Source organism: Quercus lobata, chromosome 10 (assembly GCF_001633185.2).
Source record: "Quercus lobata isolate SW786 chromosome 10, ValleyOak3.0 Primary Assembly, whole genome shotgun sequence".
NCBI classification, from domain to species: domain Eukaryota; kingdom Viridiplantae; phylum Streptophyta; class Magnoliopsida; order Fagales; family Fagaceae; genus Quercus; species Quercus lobata.
This window is the reverse complement of record NC_044913.1, coordinates 43,587,136-43,604,975: the sequence shown is the minus strand read 5'-3', so window position 1 is coordinate 43,604,975 and position 17,840 is coordinate 43,587,136. Positions and strand designations below refer to the sequence as shown.

Sequence of the window (17,840 nt, the reverse complement as noted above, 5' to 3'; positions counted from 1 at the left end):
GGAGTTTGAAGACTTATGAAATAAGGAGAAAGTGATTTCCCTCGATGCTTTATATAGAGGGAGAAAATAAGTGGGAATACTCCCGCTCAAAATTCTAGGAAAAATGTTAGTTGCTGGATTGACGCCTCACCGTTAAAGATGCGGGGAACATAAAGCCACCTAGAGTAATTAATAATGCCTCGTGGGCTACGAAGCGTCAGTGACAATTATGAGACACGTAAAACCACACTCTTGCACGTGTGAATCAAAAAGATCAGTTGATCTTATCTCTCAAAGATCAAAACCCCACTTTTTCTTCTCGGATGGGAGGGAAAAACTGGAATTTTGAAGGGCTATTGTAGGGTAAGGGCCCAAGATCGTATATTGGGCCTTGGGCTTTGTCCGAGGACATTGATAGGTCCGAGGAGGAGCATATAATTATTAGATGTTTTCAGTTAAAGTCTCACAAATAAGGAACAAATGAGAGGATTGTCCGATGAGGAACTCCTCATCGGATATGATGAATATAGTTCAAAGTATGTACTCCATCAATTAGAATGATCCTCCAAAAAACTCCACTGATAGGGACATGCCTCATGAAAATACGAGAATGAAGAAAACCTAAAAATATCTAAGGGAAAGCTGTCACCACTGCATTAAATGCACTGCAACTACTTTTCTGGCCGCATTTATGTAGAGAAGACCTCTGAATAGTGCTATTTTGACTACCACAATTCACAAAAAAACCAGAGAGGGTGTCTGATGGGACAAGTACTCAAGTAAGGGCTCAGATAATCAACAAGTGTAGGATGAAAATGGTCCAAAGGAAGTTATATAATGTGAAAGACTCTTCATGAATGAGTGATCAGAAAAAAGAGGAAAGAAAAGACTATAGAAATCTAAATGATCTTGATATCCAATTATGATTAATTTATAGAAGGAGGATCTCCTCGGACTGAAAATATATTAAGACCAAGAGTGCGTTTGGGAAGCGCGTTTTGCGCTTCCCAGACGCGTTTGCGTTTCTGCATTCCTTTTTCTTTTTTTTTTTTTTTCTTTAGCCGAAAAGCTTGACTTTTCAACTGATTTTCAGCCACCTGTGGGTCCTGTATACTGTTCACAGACCCACAAATTTCACTTTTTAACAACTTTTTCATTAAAAATGGGACCCACGATACTATTTACACATTTAAAAATTATTTTGCTACAGTGTTTTTCAGTTTTCAGTTTTCAGTTTTCAGCTGTATCCAAACGGACCCCAAGTCTCTTGTTTGTGTTTTACAGTCGTTCAAATTAAATTTATTAGTTGTTCAATTCATTAGGACCTAGTTTTTCAACCCACTCTCTACGAATTTTTTGTATTGGGCTCATTGAGCCAACACCCCATACGTTTTGGGCTTGGACTGTAAATCGAGACCCTACATAAACTATTTTAAAAAACTTTTTATGAAAAAAGAAAAAAGTTACAAATTTTTTTGGCAGCCTTTTTATAAAATATTTCTAAAAATAATTGAATAATGAGTGCACATTAGACCCAAATAAAAAAAAAAAATGCCCTAAAATATAAAGACAAGAAGTGTTCTTACGTAAACCCAATTATGCCTTTGCATAACGGTAACAACTAACAACTCATATAAATCAACAAAACAAACTCATATGGTTAGTTTAGTTAGTTGGTTAGTTAGATGCTATGAATCACGCTACTCTCTTCCGCGCCTCTGCTGCTCTTTTCCCGCCTCCTCACTCTACCTCTTCCACCAGGTCTCACTCTCTTTCTTTCTCTCTCTCATTGAACACTTGTTTTCAGTTGGGCAATTCGTCAAACACAAAGCGTGCAGTCAATTTTGAGGTTTCTTCTGCCTCCTTCTGTTCTGATTCTCATATGGGTATATTGATTTCTGCATTTACAGGACTAATGTTACCGACAACATTGCCATTGACGGTCGGAATGTGAATTTCTCGATCACGACGAGGCAGGGAAAAGTCGTGCCGATTCTTCGGGACTGTTCGCTTCGAATTCCTTCTGGACAGTTCTGGATGCTTCTTGGACCCAACGGTTGTGGAAAATCTACCCTCTTGAAGGTACACCAAAATTTACCATACCAAAACTGCTTTTTCTCTACTGGGTTGTTTTGCTTTTAGTGAATTTTGAATTTGTTAGATTGCTTATGTTTATCAAACAATGTCAAGAACTATGTAGATCTTGGCTGGTGTTTTGAGTCCCACGAATGGAACTGTGTACGTGAAGCGGCCAAAGAGTTTTGTTTTCCAAAATCCAGACCACCAGGTGTGTTCTTTATCCATTTTTCATGTTGTAATGTTTATGTTTGTAACATTGCAGTTCGAGTATTTTCACGTTTGGTTGCAAGTACAGGATTTGACATGTCAAACTTTATGGTTTTCAGCCTCTTCCGTGTTATTAATGAAGAGTGAACTTCATGTATACTATGTAATGTAATAGGACTCTTTGACTAGATTCCAAGCCTAGCTTTAAATTTTCCCCTTTTTTTAGTGCAATCATAGATGTGAATAGAGTTTTGGAGTTTGAATTAGTTCCCTAGTCAAGGTTGGAGGTAGCTGTGATTCGTAAATGCTATTCTCTTAACAAGCTCTAGCTCAAATGGAACATTTTCTTTATAAGAGTAAGGACCCATCGGATGCATCTATAACTTACCAAGCAAAAGATAGTAGGTTAGTTTAGTCCTATTCTGTGGTTGAATGTCCTTTTACTCTTTTCATATGGAGGTTGATAACTGAAACGGGTGTAAGGGTTGATTTAACTATGCTGTGGAATGAGCTGCTTTCTTCGATTGGCTTCCTAGGACTTTTTTGTTGGAAGAGGTGAAATTAGAGGCTAGTTCTAGAGTCAGCATTCGACTAAAGAATTCAAGAAAAAGAATGTCAGATGTTCACCCCTTTCCTATACCAGCAGAAGGATTTTTATAAAAGCACATAAAAGATGCTAGTATGTCAACTTCATTGACATATCTAGTGTTCATCCGTGAACTCATCCACTCACATTAGATGTATGGGATACCAGTGAGCTCTAGCTAGGTGTTGCTGGGGCAGCAATGCTCCATGAAGTCACTTTGGTGCTGATAAACCTGGCGGAATAGATACTTCAAATTTAGCACTCATACTTCTATTTAATATGTATTTGATGTGGATATGTTTGATGCATATTGGGATACTCATGTTAAAAAAATTAATTTAAATAATGGATATGGCATGGATACTTTTGAGGATAATTAATTTTTCTTAAGAAAAAAGGAGGTTTAAATGTAAAATATGGGGCTTTGTGTTTTAGAAAGTTAGGAATCTGTAAAATTCCAAATTTCTATTTTTACCGATTGTCTCAAAAACCTCTTGTTTTGAGACCATAATAAATTACCAATTGTCCGAAAAGCTAAACCTGTTTCGAAATGGTGAATTTAATTATTTAACCAATAGTTGAACATCTATGAATCAAGCATGGATCATGTGTTTTGTTGGTACTGACCACTTCTAAATTAGTTTTATTGTTTATACATATTTCATGCCTTTGTTGTTTGTTATATATCTTTTAAAATTTATTTAAATGTATCCATTTATTAGTTAAGGTCTTCCGGATTTTATAGTATTTGTATCATGTCCTTTTCCATATTGGTGCCAGTGCTTCATAGTCAAATCGTATCCTTACCATACAAAATGAAAAAAGAAAAATTAAAATATTATCTTGAGGTTATTCTTACTCATGCCTGTATGCTGTTATTGAATGTGATATTAACATCTGTAATTTCCTTTCCAAATGAAATTGTTTGCATCCTAACATGATGTTTTGTTATTGGTCTCTAGAACATTTTAATTGAGACCATTACAATTCAAAACATGGATGATTAGGTGAAACCAAAACAGTTTGCTTATTATTGTGGCTAGAAAAATGCTCAAAAGAACTGCCAGAAAGTGCCTATGATGGCATTCCTCTTTTGTTGCAGGTAGTGATGCCTACAGTAGAAGCTGATGTGGCATTTGGTCTTGGAAAGTTCAATTTGACCTGTGGTGAGGTTAGATCCAGGGTGTCTAAAGCTTTGGATGCTGTTGGCATGTCTGACTACTTGCAGGTAATTTTTGTGCATCAATATCTTCTGGTTAGTTGAAGTATTTGCTAGAAGTTTGACATCTAATTGGGCCTTTGTTGCATTTTTAGAGGTCTGTTCAAACACTCAGTGGTGGTCAGAAGCAGAGGGTTGCAATTGCTGGTGCTTTAGCTGAAGCTTGCAAAGTGCTGTTATTGGATGAGCTCACAACATTTTTAGATGAAAATGATCAGGTATTTTATTTTTTAGAAACGAGATGGAATATTTTTAATCCTTTGTGCTATCATATTATAGACACATCTATGGAATGTTGTATGCATTCAAATAAAAAGATTTGACAACAGGATTCATTTAACAATCACCTATTTTAACATTATGAATTACCTTTTTTTCCCATTAGTGCCCAGTAGTTGTTTACTTTTTATTTGTAGCATATATGAACCCTTCTAGAAGGGCATTATCCATGTTGAGATAGCATTATCCTCTTGCGTTGTAATATGATTTTGAATCGTTTTACTACAATCTTTGGAAGATGTTCAATTCCTTGAATGATTAGGATTTTCTGAAGATGGTTTCTTTTCTTCTTCTTCTTTTCCCCCCACTTTCTAAATCAGATTGGGGTGATTAAAGCAGTAAGAAATTCTTTGGATAGTTCTGAAGAAGTTACAGCATTGTGGGTGACCCATCGTTTGGAAGAACTCGAGTATGCCGATGGTGCTGTTTACATGGAAAATGGGGAAGTTGTCATGCAAGGTGATGCAGCAAGTATACTGGATTTTATTAGAGTTAGGCAATCTGCTTACATCAAACAAATCAATTCTTGAACAAAATCTGCCTTCTGTTTGTTAGGGCTAGCGAATCTGACCCCTTTATTCTGCAATGGCAAGCTTGTTCTTGCTTCCCTTTGATATATCTTTGTAAAATAATGGGCCAAATGGTGATGCTCATTGGCTTGGAAGTTTGGAAAAGCAGGTCTTGAGTGCATTCAAAACTGCCTACACTGGCTTTTATATTACATACATGTTTATTGAAATTGAAAAATATATTTAGATAATCTTATGGATAAATGCAAGTAATGCTTAAAATATAGGTTTCTTTATTATTATTATTATTTTTTTTGGGGGGGGGGGGGGGGGGGGGGGGGGGGGTGTGGCGGCGGCTTTGAGGACAACCTGATGTGGAAAACAAGTTCCAATCAAACATTCAAACCTTTGTGGTCTAAAGAAAACTGGTAGGTTTCATTTGTTCTCCTCAGATTTCTGGTTTAGATTAGAGCAAACCCTTTTCAGTTGTCATTACCACCAATCCCTGCAGTATTATTTAACAAACATAGTTTGGTAGATCCAGTTCGAGTAGCCTCTTGTAGGATCCAATGACCAATCACAGCTTCTTCCTGTATGCAATTAAAAGATAAACAATCTAGAGGCATTTATGAGCCAGCTTTTGAATGAACTTTCAGGACCGTCTCTTGATTCCTTTCCTCTCTTGTTTTTATAAACAACTAAAGATTTCTCTTGTTTTAATAAACTATTACTAAAGATGTTGGACATAATGAATTGGGAAACAGATAAGATAACCAAAGAGAATCTAAAACCAAAGAGAATATTTTTATATTGAATAGTCACACATCTAACCCACCACAACCTCCTGTAGTATTGTATTGAAATTGATATTTTGTACCATCCACTACGCCACACGTCTTTTTTAGTTAGTCATTGTTGGACTGCGTTTCTGATATTTTAGTTGAAGACTAACTAAAAATTTGTTTGGTGAGCAACCAAATATAAAGACTTGCCAAATTAGTCCACATTTTCATGCCTTTACATTTAGTGGATTCTGGCCAAGTTATTCTTAATTTGGTTCTGGCTTCCTGGAAGTGTCACTGTCACATATATACTCCCTAGCTGAAGATTGTTTTCAAAAGCACCAACTTTGCAAGACCAATCAATTAGGAAGAATAACTTGTGCTTATATGACTACAACCTTGAACCTGACCATTTTACGTTTATTAATTGTACTTTTAAAGAGTATGGTGATTCAGATCCAAGCACATGCCAGAAAGGTGGAATTTCAAGATCTTGAAATTCTGACAAGCTCCATGTGAGTTATTTGAGTTATTTCATGGGCGCTTAATTTACCTCCAATTCCAGAATATTTAGGTCATATACAAAATGAAAATTTCTTTTTATTGGCAACAATAAAATTCAGCCAAAATTTTAAGCAAAATATCTGCAAAATTTGATAAAATTTCTAGTAGTCTAAATGTAAAATAAAAATTTAAGAGATACTAATACTACTTAATATTTTTTCGATATAAGATAGAAATTCTACCCTAACCTAACCTAATCTAAGTGTATATGTGTGTAAAAGCTCATTCTTGGAGATTTGATTTCCGGCCCTTAACCCCCCACACCCCACAAGTACTTATACTTGTGGAGTGACAATCGCACTAAGGGTTTGAGTTTCGGATTATAGGAATTTATTTTAGGTGATTGTAAAGTTGGCAGTTGATTAAAGATGATAAACTATTTTATTTCAGACCACGAAAAATAGACTGCAGGATCATAGAAGACTTAAACGCAACCTGTGACTCCACTTGAAAAACTTAAACCATATTAGTGGATGGACAAAATTTAGCTACAAAATTGGTTGTAACTTATGACTACAACCTTACTTAACATCTTTCTATTGGAGGTGAATTTTGACAAATCTACTATTAAATTACATTTTCAACTTATATCCTCCATGCTTACAAAATTTCTAGAAAATTAAAGATCAATAGTTATGTCATCAATAAATTGTTTAAATTGTATATTTTTGTAGTTTAAAATTATACATAAAATATAAATTTATAAATCATATAATAAATAATATATGATTAACACAAAATTTGATGTATATTAAAGTGTAAAGAACATATAATTCAACTGTTAGATTTTTAAAATAGGTAATAATGTTAATTTTATTAAACTTTGTCGTTAGTGGATTACTCTTTTACTTTTTTTTTTTTTTTTTTTTTTTCCAAGAAGAGAATTTTAATTAGAATGTAAGATGAATTTTCCGTAAGTATTGTCTCATATTAAGTTCTAGTTGATATTAGTTGTTTTATCTTGTGAATCAAAACTTCATGTTATGCGTTATATAGCTTCACGTTTTGAGTCATGAAATACATCATTGTGAATAAAACACAGTGTGTAACAAGCACAGACCATATACAGAAATTGTGCCAACTTTTTCTTTCCAATCACTTTTTTTTTTTTTTTTTGGTTTTCATGAGGAAATTTCCAATGACTTTTCGGAAGCTTATATAATAATATAATATGGTACTTTGAATGGCATTGCACAATCTATGAATGCTTCCAAATACAGATTCGTCATTGCCTTCGGCAAGCTAATTGTTGCGCAGACATGATGGCAAGGAAGGGAGCTGATTATTGTGCTTTTAGTAGTCTGCCTGTGGACGTGTTAGAAATCTTTGGAAAAGACTATAATAGGCTCTGTCCTGAGGGAGCTGTGCGTGTTTAGTTTGTTTTAATGAATCATCTTTTAACCCAAAAAAAAAAAAAAAAAGAAAAAGAAAAGAAAAGAAAGAATGGTTCCAAATACTTATTGGCATTTATATTAGGATTATCAACATTGTGTCCTCACTCAGATTCAAGGTCAACGATAAATAAAGAGAAAAGAGAAGTAATAGTGTAATAGACATATACATGAATGAGATTGGGAAGAAAGAATCCCTTTCATTGCGATATAGCATTGGTTGTTGAATAAATATACATATAGAAGGTTGTGCATGGATATCAAATTGGATTTTTCACTAGATTAACGTAATTAGCGTGGTACTAAATTTGTCATTAGGCTTGAAGTTTTTTTTTTTTGGTTAAATTTCTAATTTAATTCTCCAATTACATGATAAAGTTTAATGTGATCCCTTAACTAAATGTGTCAATTTATTTCTCAATTTCTAAAATTCGGTCAATTTCATTGTTAATTCCCTTCTTCATTTAAATTTTATCAGATTTAATAGTTAAAATTGGCTTGATTTTAACAATTTTACACTTTTTATAATAACCTTTTAACATCAACTCCGTTTGCTACATCAACTAATTTTGTTTAAATTAGATGATGAATAGATTTAAGGATAAATTTGGCTTAATTTTGAAAGTTATAGAACTAAGTTGATAGAATTAATAGTTAAGAGACTAAATCAATAAATTTAATAGTTGGGAACTAAATTGACCTTTATCAATAATTGAATGACTAAAGTAATAATTTAACACTTTTTTTTTCTTCAAAATTTGAACTCAATACCCTTTTAATTTTAACAAGGGAAGATACCCCTGCCTATGGAGTATTGTCATTGTCAACCCCTTTTTTATAATGCTCTTTTAAACCTCAAAAGCTTTAAGATAATGAATTATTAAACATGAATTATTAAATATGTTTGGAGTTATTTTGCTTCAACTCAATTATGTGGTAATTAAAAAAATAGTTCATGTGTAGTTTGAGTCACGTGACTTTTATAATAAATTGTGTGATTTATTTAAATAATACACATGAATAATGTTATAAATCATCACTTAAGAAGAAGGTAATAGTTTACATGATAAATGCTATGTAAAATGGAATTGTTTTATTTGTCATTATTACTAACAAATAAGACAGAGACTCATATAGCATTCATCCAATGAATACCACTTCAATTTTATATATATATATATATATATATATATATATAATTTGATAGTTACAATAAAAGTAGGAGAGATTTAAAGCCTAATGTTTCTATTGAAGTAAGCAAAAAGTTTCAGTTGACTAGTTGAATTTCAATCTGCTTATCACACATGTTACATAATATAATTTATTGTCTATCCCATTAAAATTAAACAATCATCCTCTTAAAAAAAAAAGAAAACAAATAAATAAAACAATCGCAAACAACCATTTCAATATGTCAAGAACTCTTGAAAAAAAATCATACAATATGGTTACTTATATGCCAAATTTATCAATCTTTCCATCTTCTTTCTTCCAAATGACTATCTTTCAATATCTTTTTTATACGTAAATATTAAGTTATTATTATATATATATATATATATATATATATATTTGACAATATATAGTTTTTTTTTTTTTAATATAAGATAGAAATTCTACTATAACCTAATTTAAGTATATATATGTGTGAAACTCCCTCCTGGAGACTTGAATTTCAGCCCTTACCCCCCACACCTCACAAATATTTATACTTGTGAGTGACCATTACACCAAGGTGTACAGTGGTACAATATATAATTAATAATATATGTAGTTAGAATATTTTTATTCAATAATTTATCTTAAAGAAAGCATGACTGATGAAACGAATGCCTTAAGAAAAGAAAAAGATAGTAATAAATGAAATGAATGAAAGATAACATGTTTTCAGGCAATAATTATTTAAATACAAATATAATTTTTTTTAATTTATAGTAATTTTTTAAATAAATAATTTATCATTTTATAAGAATATAATTACCACACTACATAATCGCCATTATGTCATCAAGGGTGTTATTAGTAAATTACTGCAACAAAAGCTGTGAAAGGTATCGAATATATTGGATATATGTCACACATATTCCCTTTCATAGCATGAATTTTATAGCTATATAAAATTCATATATTATAAAGAGATGAAACACACACACACATAAGTTTTGCCTTAAAATAATTATTGTTATTTTTATTATTGTTGTTATTGATTTTATTATTTTTTTTAGAAAGGAATCCTGGAAGTAGCAAAACAAGCGCACACACGGCACACCTGGGCTGACCAAATGCTATAATGCGCACCCACAGAACAGCGCATCTTAGCATCTCACTTTCATGAAAATTGCTTCCATTACAAAACTCAGAAGTCCAATGGTGTTGATTTGACGAACTTAACCAAAAAATAAACAATGTATATATAATTTTAAAAAAAATTAAAAGATAAAGAAAAAAAAATTCAAATCCCAAAATACTTTTTAAATTCTCTCTTTGAAAAGTTCTCTCAAATCTTGAAAAGGGTCTCAGTTTTTCTGCCTCAATATCTCAAATTTCTCTGCTTTTGGTCTATTACTGTTGTGAGTTGTGACCCTTGATGGGTTTTCTCTAGGCATGTGCAGCTTTTGAGGTCTGGGCTTAAATGGGTTCAAGGTAAAATTTTATTTTATTATTATTATTATTATTTTTTCTATCTGTGGGTTATTGTTGAATTTTTTGCTTATTGGGTGGCTAAAAAGATTGTTCTTTGTTGAAAATGAAATGGGTAATTATTGCTTTCTTGTTTTTTGCTCACTGATTGTTGAAAATTTTTAAATTTTGGGTTGTTGGTAATCTCTTTTTTAAGGTTTACAAATTTAAAATATTTGCAGTACTTGTTAACTACTTGATAACTGATGTTTAAACATGGATGGAAACTGTTTCTCAAATTCTCTCTCTCTCTCAAAATTTCATCATTTTATCTATTTATTGTCCTGCTGGTTTTTATTGTATGTTCTGGATATTATGGCACGGTCAACTGGCAGCTTATGCTAAAGCTCTGTTTGGTAGATGAGAACTTGGATTATTAGAAAGAGATCTTTGAATCTTTAAGTAGGCATCCCAATCCTCCTCCCTCACCAGACATCCTTTGGCTGGCAACAATAGAGTTGTGGTTGTTGTGAAATTGATTGTCTAAAATAAGTCAAGATGAATATTTGAAGTATCTAAGTCTTGTTTGCAGTATATGATCGTTTTAATGCTAACATAAATGTTTAACTTGTGAATTAGATGTTTAACTATGACCAGACTGTTAGATTAGTGTTCATGAATTCGAAGTTGTAAATAGCCTTCCGTAATCCATTCTTTAATAGTAAAAAAAGGGTGTTTATTTCTAGTAATCTTTTAGTATAACAAAAATAAATGTTCGAAATCCCGGTTTAATCACATGTTTGATTAGAAAGAATCATATAACTTTTTGGTAAGATGGGTGGGGTTATTCATTTGCAGGATAGGGGTTGGTGTTAGTAGTGAGGCTAATGAGATTGATTGTGTTTTTGTAAGAACTGTATCCAATCTGTTTGTTGCTTGTTTAAGCATTCATTCTTCTTGGGTGATTTGTGGGTATTTATTTGTCCTCTTGCAGGATTATTTGGAAGAAGTTAGTTATTAACTTTGATACTATTATTGTTGTTACTGGTTGGAAAATACTTGTGGCAAGATATGGCATATAGAATGGCTTGATTAGATGTAATTGCCATTTTCAGCAACCGACTATGGACATTTCATAGCTCCTTAACTATTGTCAAATATATACCATGTTATATTACATTTTCTGGTGCTATTCCTTGATTCTGTGAGATTCACAGTTCCCACTGGGACATCAAAGATGCCTAGGTCCATGTTTTGATGTTCAAGACCTGTGTCGTTAGGAGCTTCTCTAGATTCTTCTGATCCTGTTTCTGAAAGAAGTCTCAAGGAAGACATAAGTAAGGTTTAGCGAAGGGCGAATGAAGCCTCAAATATCATGAGTCAAAGGGTGTGCTAAATAAGTTTTCCTGTCCATTAGGAAGAGCAGATAACAGGTGTGCTTTGCTCAATTAAGTGTGACTGTATTGTACTCGATGCTTTCTCAATGGAAGAAACTATAGATTCTATAATTTTTCTCCCAATCCTTTTTATTTATTTATTTTTTCATTTTTTCTTTGTTTGGCCTGTAAGATTCATTGGGAGCCAAACCATATTTACTTTGTGTGTTTGAATTTATTTCTTTATATTTATTTGTCTATTCTCTTCTGCTCTGGGAACATTTAATAAAACTCAGTTTCATATGTTGGCCGATAACTGATATTCTCCCACTTTTGTATAGGTCACCAATTGCAATGAAGCCTTTTGAAAATAATGAAAATGACTTGGAAAATGGTTTCGACAAAGACACAGAGAAAACAACTCGAAGTACCAGGGTGACGAAAATACCCAATCAAGCCTTATTGTCTGGCCTTGCATATTGCATTTCCTCATGCAGCATGATATTGGTTAACAAGTTTGTTCTTTCCAGTTATGATTTTAATGCTGGTATATTCTTGATGCTGTACCAGGTAATTCAATGTAATTGGTGTTCCTTATATGAGATTGAGATTCTTGATTTTATTTTTTTTCCTTTTTAATTGATAATAATTTTGTTGGGGTTTACTCAATGCCATTAAAATGACTTGGAAGCTGTTTTTGATATGGTATCTACCAAGTTGATGACACTTAAATATACTTCTGTGATGCAGAATTTTATTTCAGTTTTGATTGTGTCTACATTGAGTTTTCTAGGCATGATATCAACAGAACCACTAACATGGAGATTGGTTAAGGTCTGGTTACCTGTGAATTTTATTTTTGTTGGGATGCTCATTACAAGCATGTTTAGGTATGACATTTTTCCAGTTTGTGCTCATCTTCATACTGTTTTTGTAGTAACATGGACACCTTTTAATTCTATGATTTTTACAAGACTTTGTTCCTTAAATATGATTAATCTTTTGTGCAGTTTGAGATACATTAATGTTGCTATGGTCACTGTCCTGAAGAATGTTACCAATGTGATAACTGCTGTTGGTGAAATGTATCTGTTCAGTAAGCATCATGACAACAGAGTCTGGGCTGCTCTATTCCTAATGGTATGTTGAGTGCGGAATAAGACAATGAACTTCATATTCTTTTTCTAGTTAGGTTCATTGCTTGCATCTAGTAATGTATCAACCTTTTCGTCAATTTTATTTTTGTTGATTTTATGTTGCCCACATTTTCTCCCCCCTCCCCCCGTTTCTTATACATGTCTTAAACAGTTAAATTCATTTCAGATATATTATTTAAACTAGGGGATCAAATGTAACAATTGAGAGTTTATAGACTAAATTGTGATAGGCCGCCCAAACCACAAGGGATAAATTTGGGCTAAAATGAAATTGTTAGGGTTCCATCGAAAGTACCTCTATCGATTTCATTTTAATAAAAACTTAAGGGGACAAAATTTAACAATTGAAAAAAACTTATGAGACTAAATTGATATCGGCTCAAACCACAAAGGGGTAATTTGTTTGTCCATGTTAGAATTGTGTGGTTAAATGATTAAATTTACCATATTAATCATTTAACCTCACAATTATAACAGTCCAAAACGTGCACTATCTTTATATTTGGATGGGACTCAATTTAATCCAAACTTTAGTAGATCAAATGCAGCAGTTAAAAGTTTGTAGACTGAATTGTGACCGGAATGATTAAAATATGAATATGATAGCGGGCACCAAAGATTGGTCGCCCTGCAGAATAGGTTGTTCATCTGAGGTTAACATGTTAATAGCTTTACATGGGCGACACATGTTTGAAAGGATGCATTGCTTGTGCCAATGTGTCAATGTATATATGCGTGCAATGGTTATCAAGATGAACTCTGATTAATTCTGTGTTGGCTGATGTAAATTGGTACCAACTAAGCTTGTCCACTTTTAACTTATTGGGAATTCAAGGCCTTTATTACTGGATTTGCACTTTTATGAAGATTTTTATGCAGTAACTTTGCTTTTATACATTTTCATAAAATTACAAATGAATTAGTTTGAATTGGCTTTACCTGTGGCTTGTGCAGATCATTTCAGCAATTTCTGGAGGGATTACTGATCTATCTTTTCATGCTGTTGGCTACACATGGCAGCTTATTAATTGCTTCTTAACAGCATCATATTCTGTGAGTGCATAATTTGAACATCTGGATTATCCATAAGCCAGGCCTTTGTATGTTATTTATATTTAGTTCTTTTGCATCCATTACAGTCTTTTAGCATAATTTGGCGTTTTGACATTTTTTTATTGAGATTTCTCTTTTTCTTAGTAAAAAATTGAAAGTTGGGCATAAGTATTTGTTGTTAGGCTTGCTATGCAGTACAAGGTTGAAAACTCTGGTCAATGGAACTAATTTCCAAATAGAGTAGTTGTCAGTGTCCCCCCCCCCCCCCCCCCCCTCCTCCTGTGGCAGCGTATTCTTGTTCTTATGTTGGTCTGAGTCTATTCTCTTACAAGACAACTTATAAATCTTTGGAGGACTATCATGAGCTTTTTTGTGGCTAAGAAAATGGGGGATGCATTCCCAATATGGTCAAAACCTTTGATGTTAATGAGTACTATGAACCATAAGTTACGTAAAGCTTATGAAAAGATAGTGATTTGTTGAAAGTGTATGTATAACTTAAGTAGGCATCTTTTTATGGAGTGAATATATGTGCAATAATTATAATTTACTCAGTTGCATAAAGGAATTTCTAGTGGTCATACACTGTTGTAGAATTTTGTTAGTTACACTCAAAACTTCAAGCTTGAGGTGCAAACATTAGACACTTTGTTCAACAAGACTCCCATAGGTGCACTGGGTTCTTGTATTTCCATTTGGATTGGAGAGTGGTTCCCCATTTGTTACTCCTCCTGTCCCATTATGTTGGTCCTTCTTTCCCTTTTTTTGTAAAATCTATTATAATTGTCTATTTGAAATACTTAATAGAATAAAATGATAATAATAACAGATAGTCCTTCTAGTATTAAAACGCAGAACAACAAAGGCAAATTCAAAATAGAAAAAAGTAGTGATGTTTTCTTAAAAAGTAGGAAATTGTATAGAGGAACAACATATTGGACGAAGAGAGTTAGTTGAGTTAATGTGCGCATTTGTTTACCAGCTCTCACAACATTACTTGTTATATTTTAGTTTAAGTTTAAAATGTAGCTGATGTGTTATCATCTTTCTTTGTGCAGTTGACTCTACGTAGGGTCATGGATACAGCAAAACAGGTTACTAAATCTGGAAACTTGAACGAGTTTTCAATGGTCTTGCTCAATAACACCCTATCCTTGCCTTTAGGGATTCTTCTAATTTTTGTTTTCAATGAGGTGGATTATCTCTTCAAAACGTGAGTTTTTTTTTTTTTTTTTTTGAGGAAATTATTTCTTTAGTAATAGTAGTATATAGCTAATATACCATGTCATCTGTGCTATAATAATTGGTATTGTGATTTTGATGTATAGAATTTATCTTTTCTATTAATAATTATAGATGTTCAGTGTTTGCATAAGTTGATATTGTAGTGTCTTTGAGCTTCAAACAAACTTTGTATGACGTAATGAGTCATTTTAAAGCAGATACATCATATTTATTGGAAGCAATTTCTTCTCTTGTATACTAGATTCTGGCTATGGAGCTAAATTTTCTTTACTACAATTATCACATTTGGTCCATATAATCATCTTATTTGGCCCATGTAATCTAAAATTTGTTTAGATACTGTTGGATATAAGTAGAAATGAGGAAATTCCTTCATGGCTATCAGCCTATCCCAAAGGGACTCAAATGCTATAGTATGACTGGCCATTTTTAGTTTTTATAAGATTAGTAAAGGTTAACTAGAAGCTCAATGGTATGTTCTGGCTATTGCAAGATTAATTTGAAATCTTGCACCCAAGATTGGCTCCTTTTCCATTACCAACTGTTATTTGCTAAATTCTGAAATATTCCTGGTTATAGAATGGATACTGTCCAGTAAAATTCTCCCACAATAGAGAAATCCCGCATATGGTAATCAAAAGTATCATAATAGTTTTCCCTGCTTATCTGGCCTTCTTGTCCTGGTCATTCATTCCCTTGTTCTTTCTCCCTTTTTATGTACTCTTCCTTATGTCTTCCTTTCTTCAACACTGATTCTTTTGAGAGTGAAAGATTTCTTCTTCTTCTCCTCTTTTTTTACTCTTTTTTGTTTGTATAATATGCTTGGTTTAAATGAGAAACCATTTTGCAAGAGTTCCAGTAATTTATCCTATTGCATTGAAATTTTATTCCGATTCCTGTTTACTACTTGTGATCAGATCACATTACATCGTACTCACTAACACCCCCAATGAGACCCTGTCCCATCTCCATCCATCTTTCTTGCTAGAGTTTATTAATTTCATTCAAATGGCTGCTTTCTACACAAGATAGAGATTGTTTCACTACTCTAGATTTTGTATCAAAAGATCTCCCACTCAGGAAAAACTATTTCATTTTTACAATGACAGCTAGCTATATGATCATTTTTCTTCTGTACTGATGAGTATGCTTTTATATCAGTCTTCTAAAACATGGATCTAATTATCAAACTTGATTACATTAATTAATATTGTATACAAGTATTGTAACTTGCAAATAACATGTCTACAATTCTTTTAGTGATATGTTATCATAACTTAACCATGGATATAAGTTTTCTAACAGTATGCCAAGAAAACTGATTTTCTTTTATCAAAATTTTCTTGTTCAATCTTTCGGATCTTGGATTGAATTGGCAGGCCACTTTTGAGATTGCCAACCTTCTGGCTGGTAATGACATTGAGTGGATTTTTGGGACTGGCAATCAGCTTCACTTCTATGTGGTTTCTTCATCAAACTGGGGCTACAACATACAGGTGAGATAAGAATACTTACTTACCTCCAAAAAGAAGAAGCTAATATGTTACTTTTGGGGTAGGATCCATTTTTTTTTTCCTAATTGAGAATCGGATGACCCCAACTTTGAGAATGAACTTAGTATCGGGTTAGAACTTTTATTTGCCATTATTATTATCGTTTTTATTTATTTATAACTTCTCCTTAGTGAACAAGGTTCAAATAAAATAGAGCTCATGTTTGGTAAGAGTTGAAGCTTTGTGCAAACTGGCCACCCAATTACAAACCATTGGCATATGATAAACGCTTACATTGGGTTGATATGGGTTTAAAAGTTCAGTGTTGGATGGGGCTGATTCAGTTGGGCTGGTCTTATGCCATTAGGAACCATTTGTATCAAGTCAAATGAGGTTTGACTGAAAATTTTACCAAATCTGTTTTTTTTTCCTCAAAAATTAATCATTGGTTTACTTTGCTTAAACCATCATGCTTATCTTAGATAAGACCATATTAGTGATCAATCACACTTATGTACATCTCTAATCACTGAACTGCGTCCTGCAGCCTTGTGGGTTCGTTAAATAAGATCCCTCTGTCTGTTGCCGGCATCCTCCTTTTCAAAGTTCCTACCAGCTTGGAGAACTCCGCAAGCATATTCTTCGGTAAGTTCTATCCATATCATTGACTTCTTCCACAAACAAGAAACAAAACTTTGAATTTGTAGTTTTAGCATTACCAACACATTTTTTCACTCTGTAGGTCTTTTGGCTGGAGTATTCTTTGCTAGGGCCAAAATGCGTGAGAGATCTCAAACCTAAAAGGCAGTGAAAGTTATGGTTCTTTACATGATAACCAACTTTTGCACTCTCGTGTAAACTGCATCGGACTGCTTGACTATCCCATGAAGTTGTCAGGAATAGTCAGTCAAGAAGTGTTGTATGAAAAGTATGTAGAAGGAGTGAAGATCTTGGCCCGTTTACAAGTGCTTTCCTCTTGAATTTCCTTCTAACAAAGGAGAGCAGCCTTCTATTGGAATGGATTGAGTGTCTGGGTTTGTTTTACTGAGGGAAAATGCCATCACTAATTCCTTTTCAGATATGTATTGTGAAACGTAGCTCTTATCTTTACCCACATGTATCTTTGTTGTATCTTATAGATTTTCACATTGTATTTGAAACCTTCATATCTACATAATGAATTAAACGAGCTGCTCAAGATAATGGTGAAAGTGGATTTTACTTCAACAAGTGAATGCAAACAAGCTTTTGGCTTGCATTTTGATAAAGAAATGTAATTGATTGATATAGTCATACCTGAGA

General features: G+C 33.1%; 2 protein-coding genes across 4 annotated transcripts; both read left to right on the top strand.

Annotated features, from left to right (window-relative positions):
- The first annotated feature begins 1,556 nt into the window (after positions 1–1,556).
- Positions 1,557–5,070, top strand: LOC115962833 (ABC transporter I family member 10). Its single transcript, XM_031081707.1, has 6 exons — positions 1,557–1,740; positions 1,890–2,061; positions 2,180–2,266; positions 3,954–4,079; positions 4,166–4,288; positions 4,670–5,070. The coding sequence occupies exons 1-6, from the start codon at positions 1,670–1,672 to the stop codon at positions 4,877–4,879; spliced, it is 789 nt and encodes a 262-aa protein (XP_030937567.1). The 5' UTR covers positions 1,557–1,669; the 3' UTR covers positions 4,880–5,070.
- Positions 5,071–9,864: 4,794 nt separating this feature from the next.
- On the top strand, positions 9,865–17,840 carry LOC115963459 (GDP-mannose transporter GONST1). 3 transcript variants are annotated; one of them, XM_031082462.1, is made up of 10 exons: positions 9,865–10,238; positions 11,507–11,647; positions 11,932–12,160; positions 12,341–12,480; positions 12,601–12,730; positions 13,702–13,800; positions 14,859–15,013; positions 16,425–16,541; positions 17,086–17,183; positions 17,281–17,840. In XM_031082462.1, the coding sequence occupies exons 3-10, from the start codon at positions 11,945–11,947 to the stop codon at positions 17,337–17,339; spliced, it is 1,014 nt and encodes a 337-aa protein (XP_030938322.1). In that variant the 5' UTR covers positions 9,865–10,238; positions 11,507–11,647; positions 11,932–11,944; the 3' UTR covers positions 17,340–17,840. The 3 variants fall into 3 exon arrangements, with proteins under 3 accessions (XP_030938322.1, XP_030938321.1, XP_030938320.1); XM_031082461.1 differs by having other exon boundaries at positions 11,452–11,647; XM_031082460.1 differs by lacking the exon at positions 11,507–11,647 and having other exon boundaries at positions 9,866–10,238.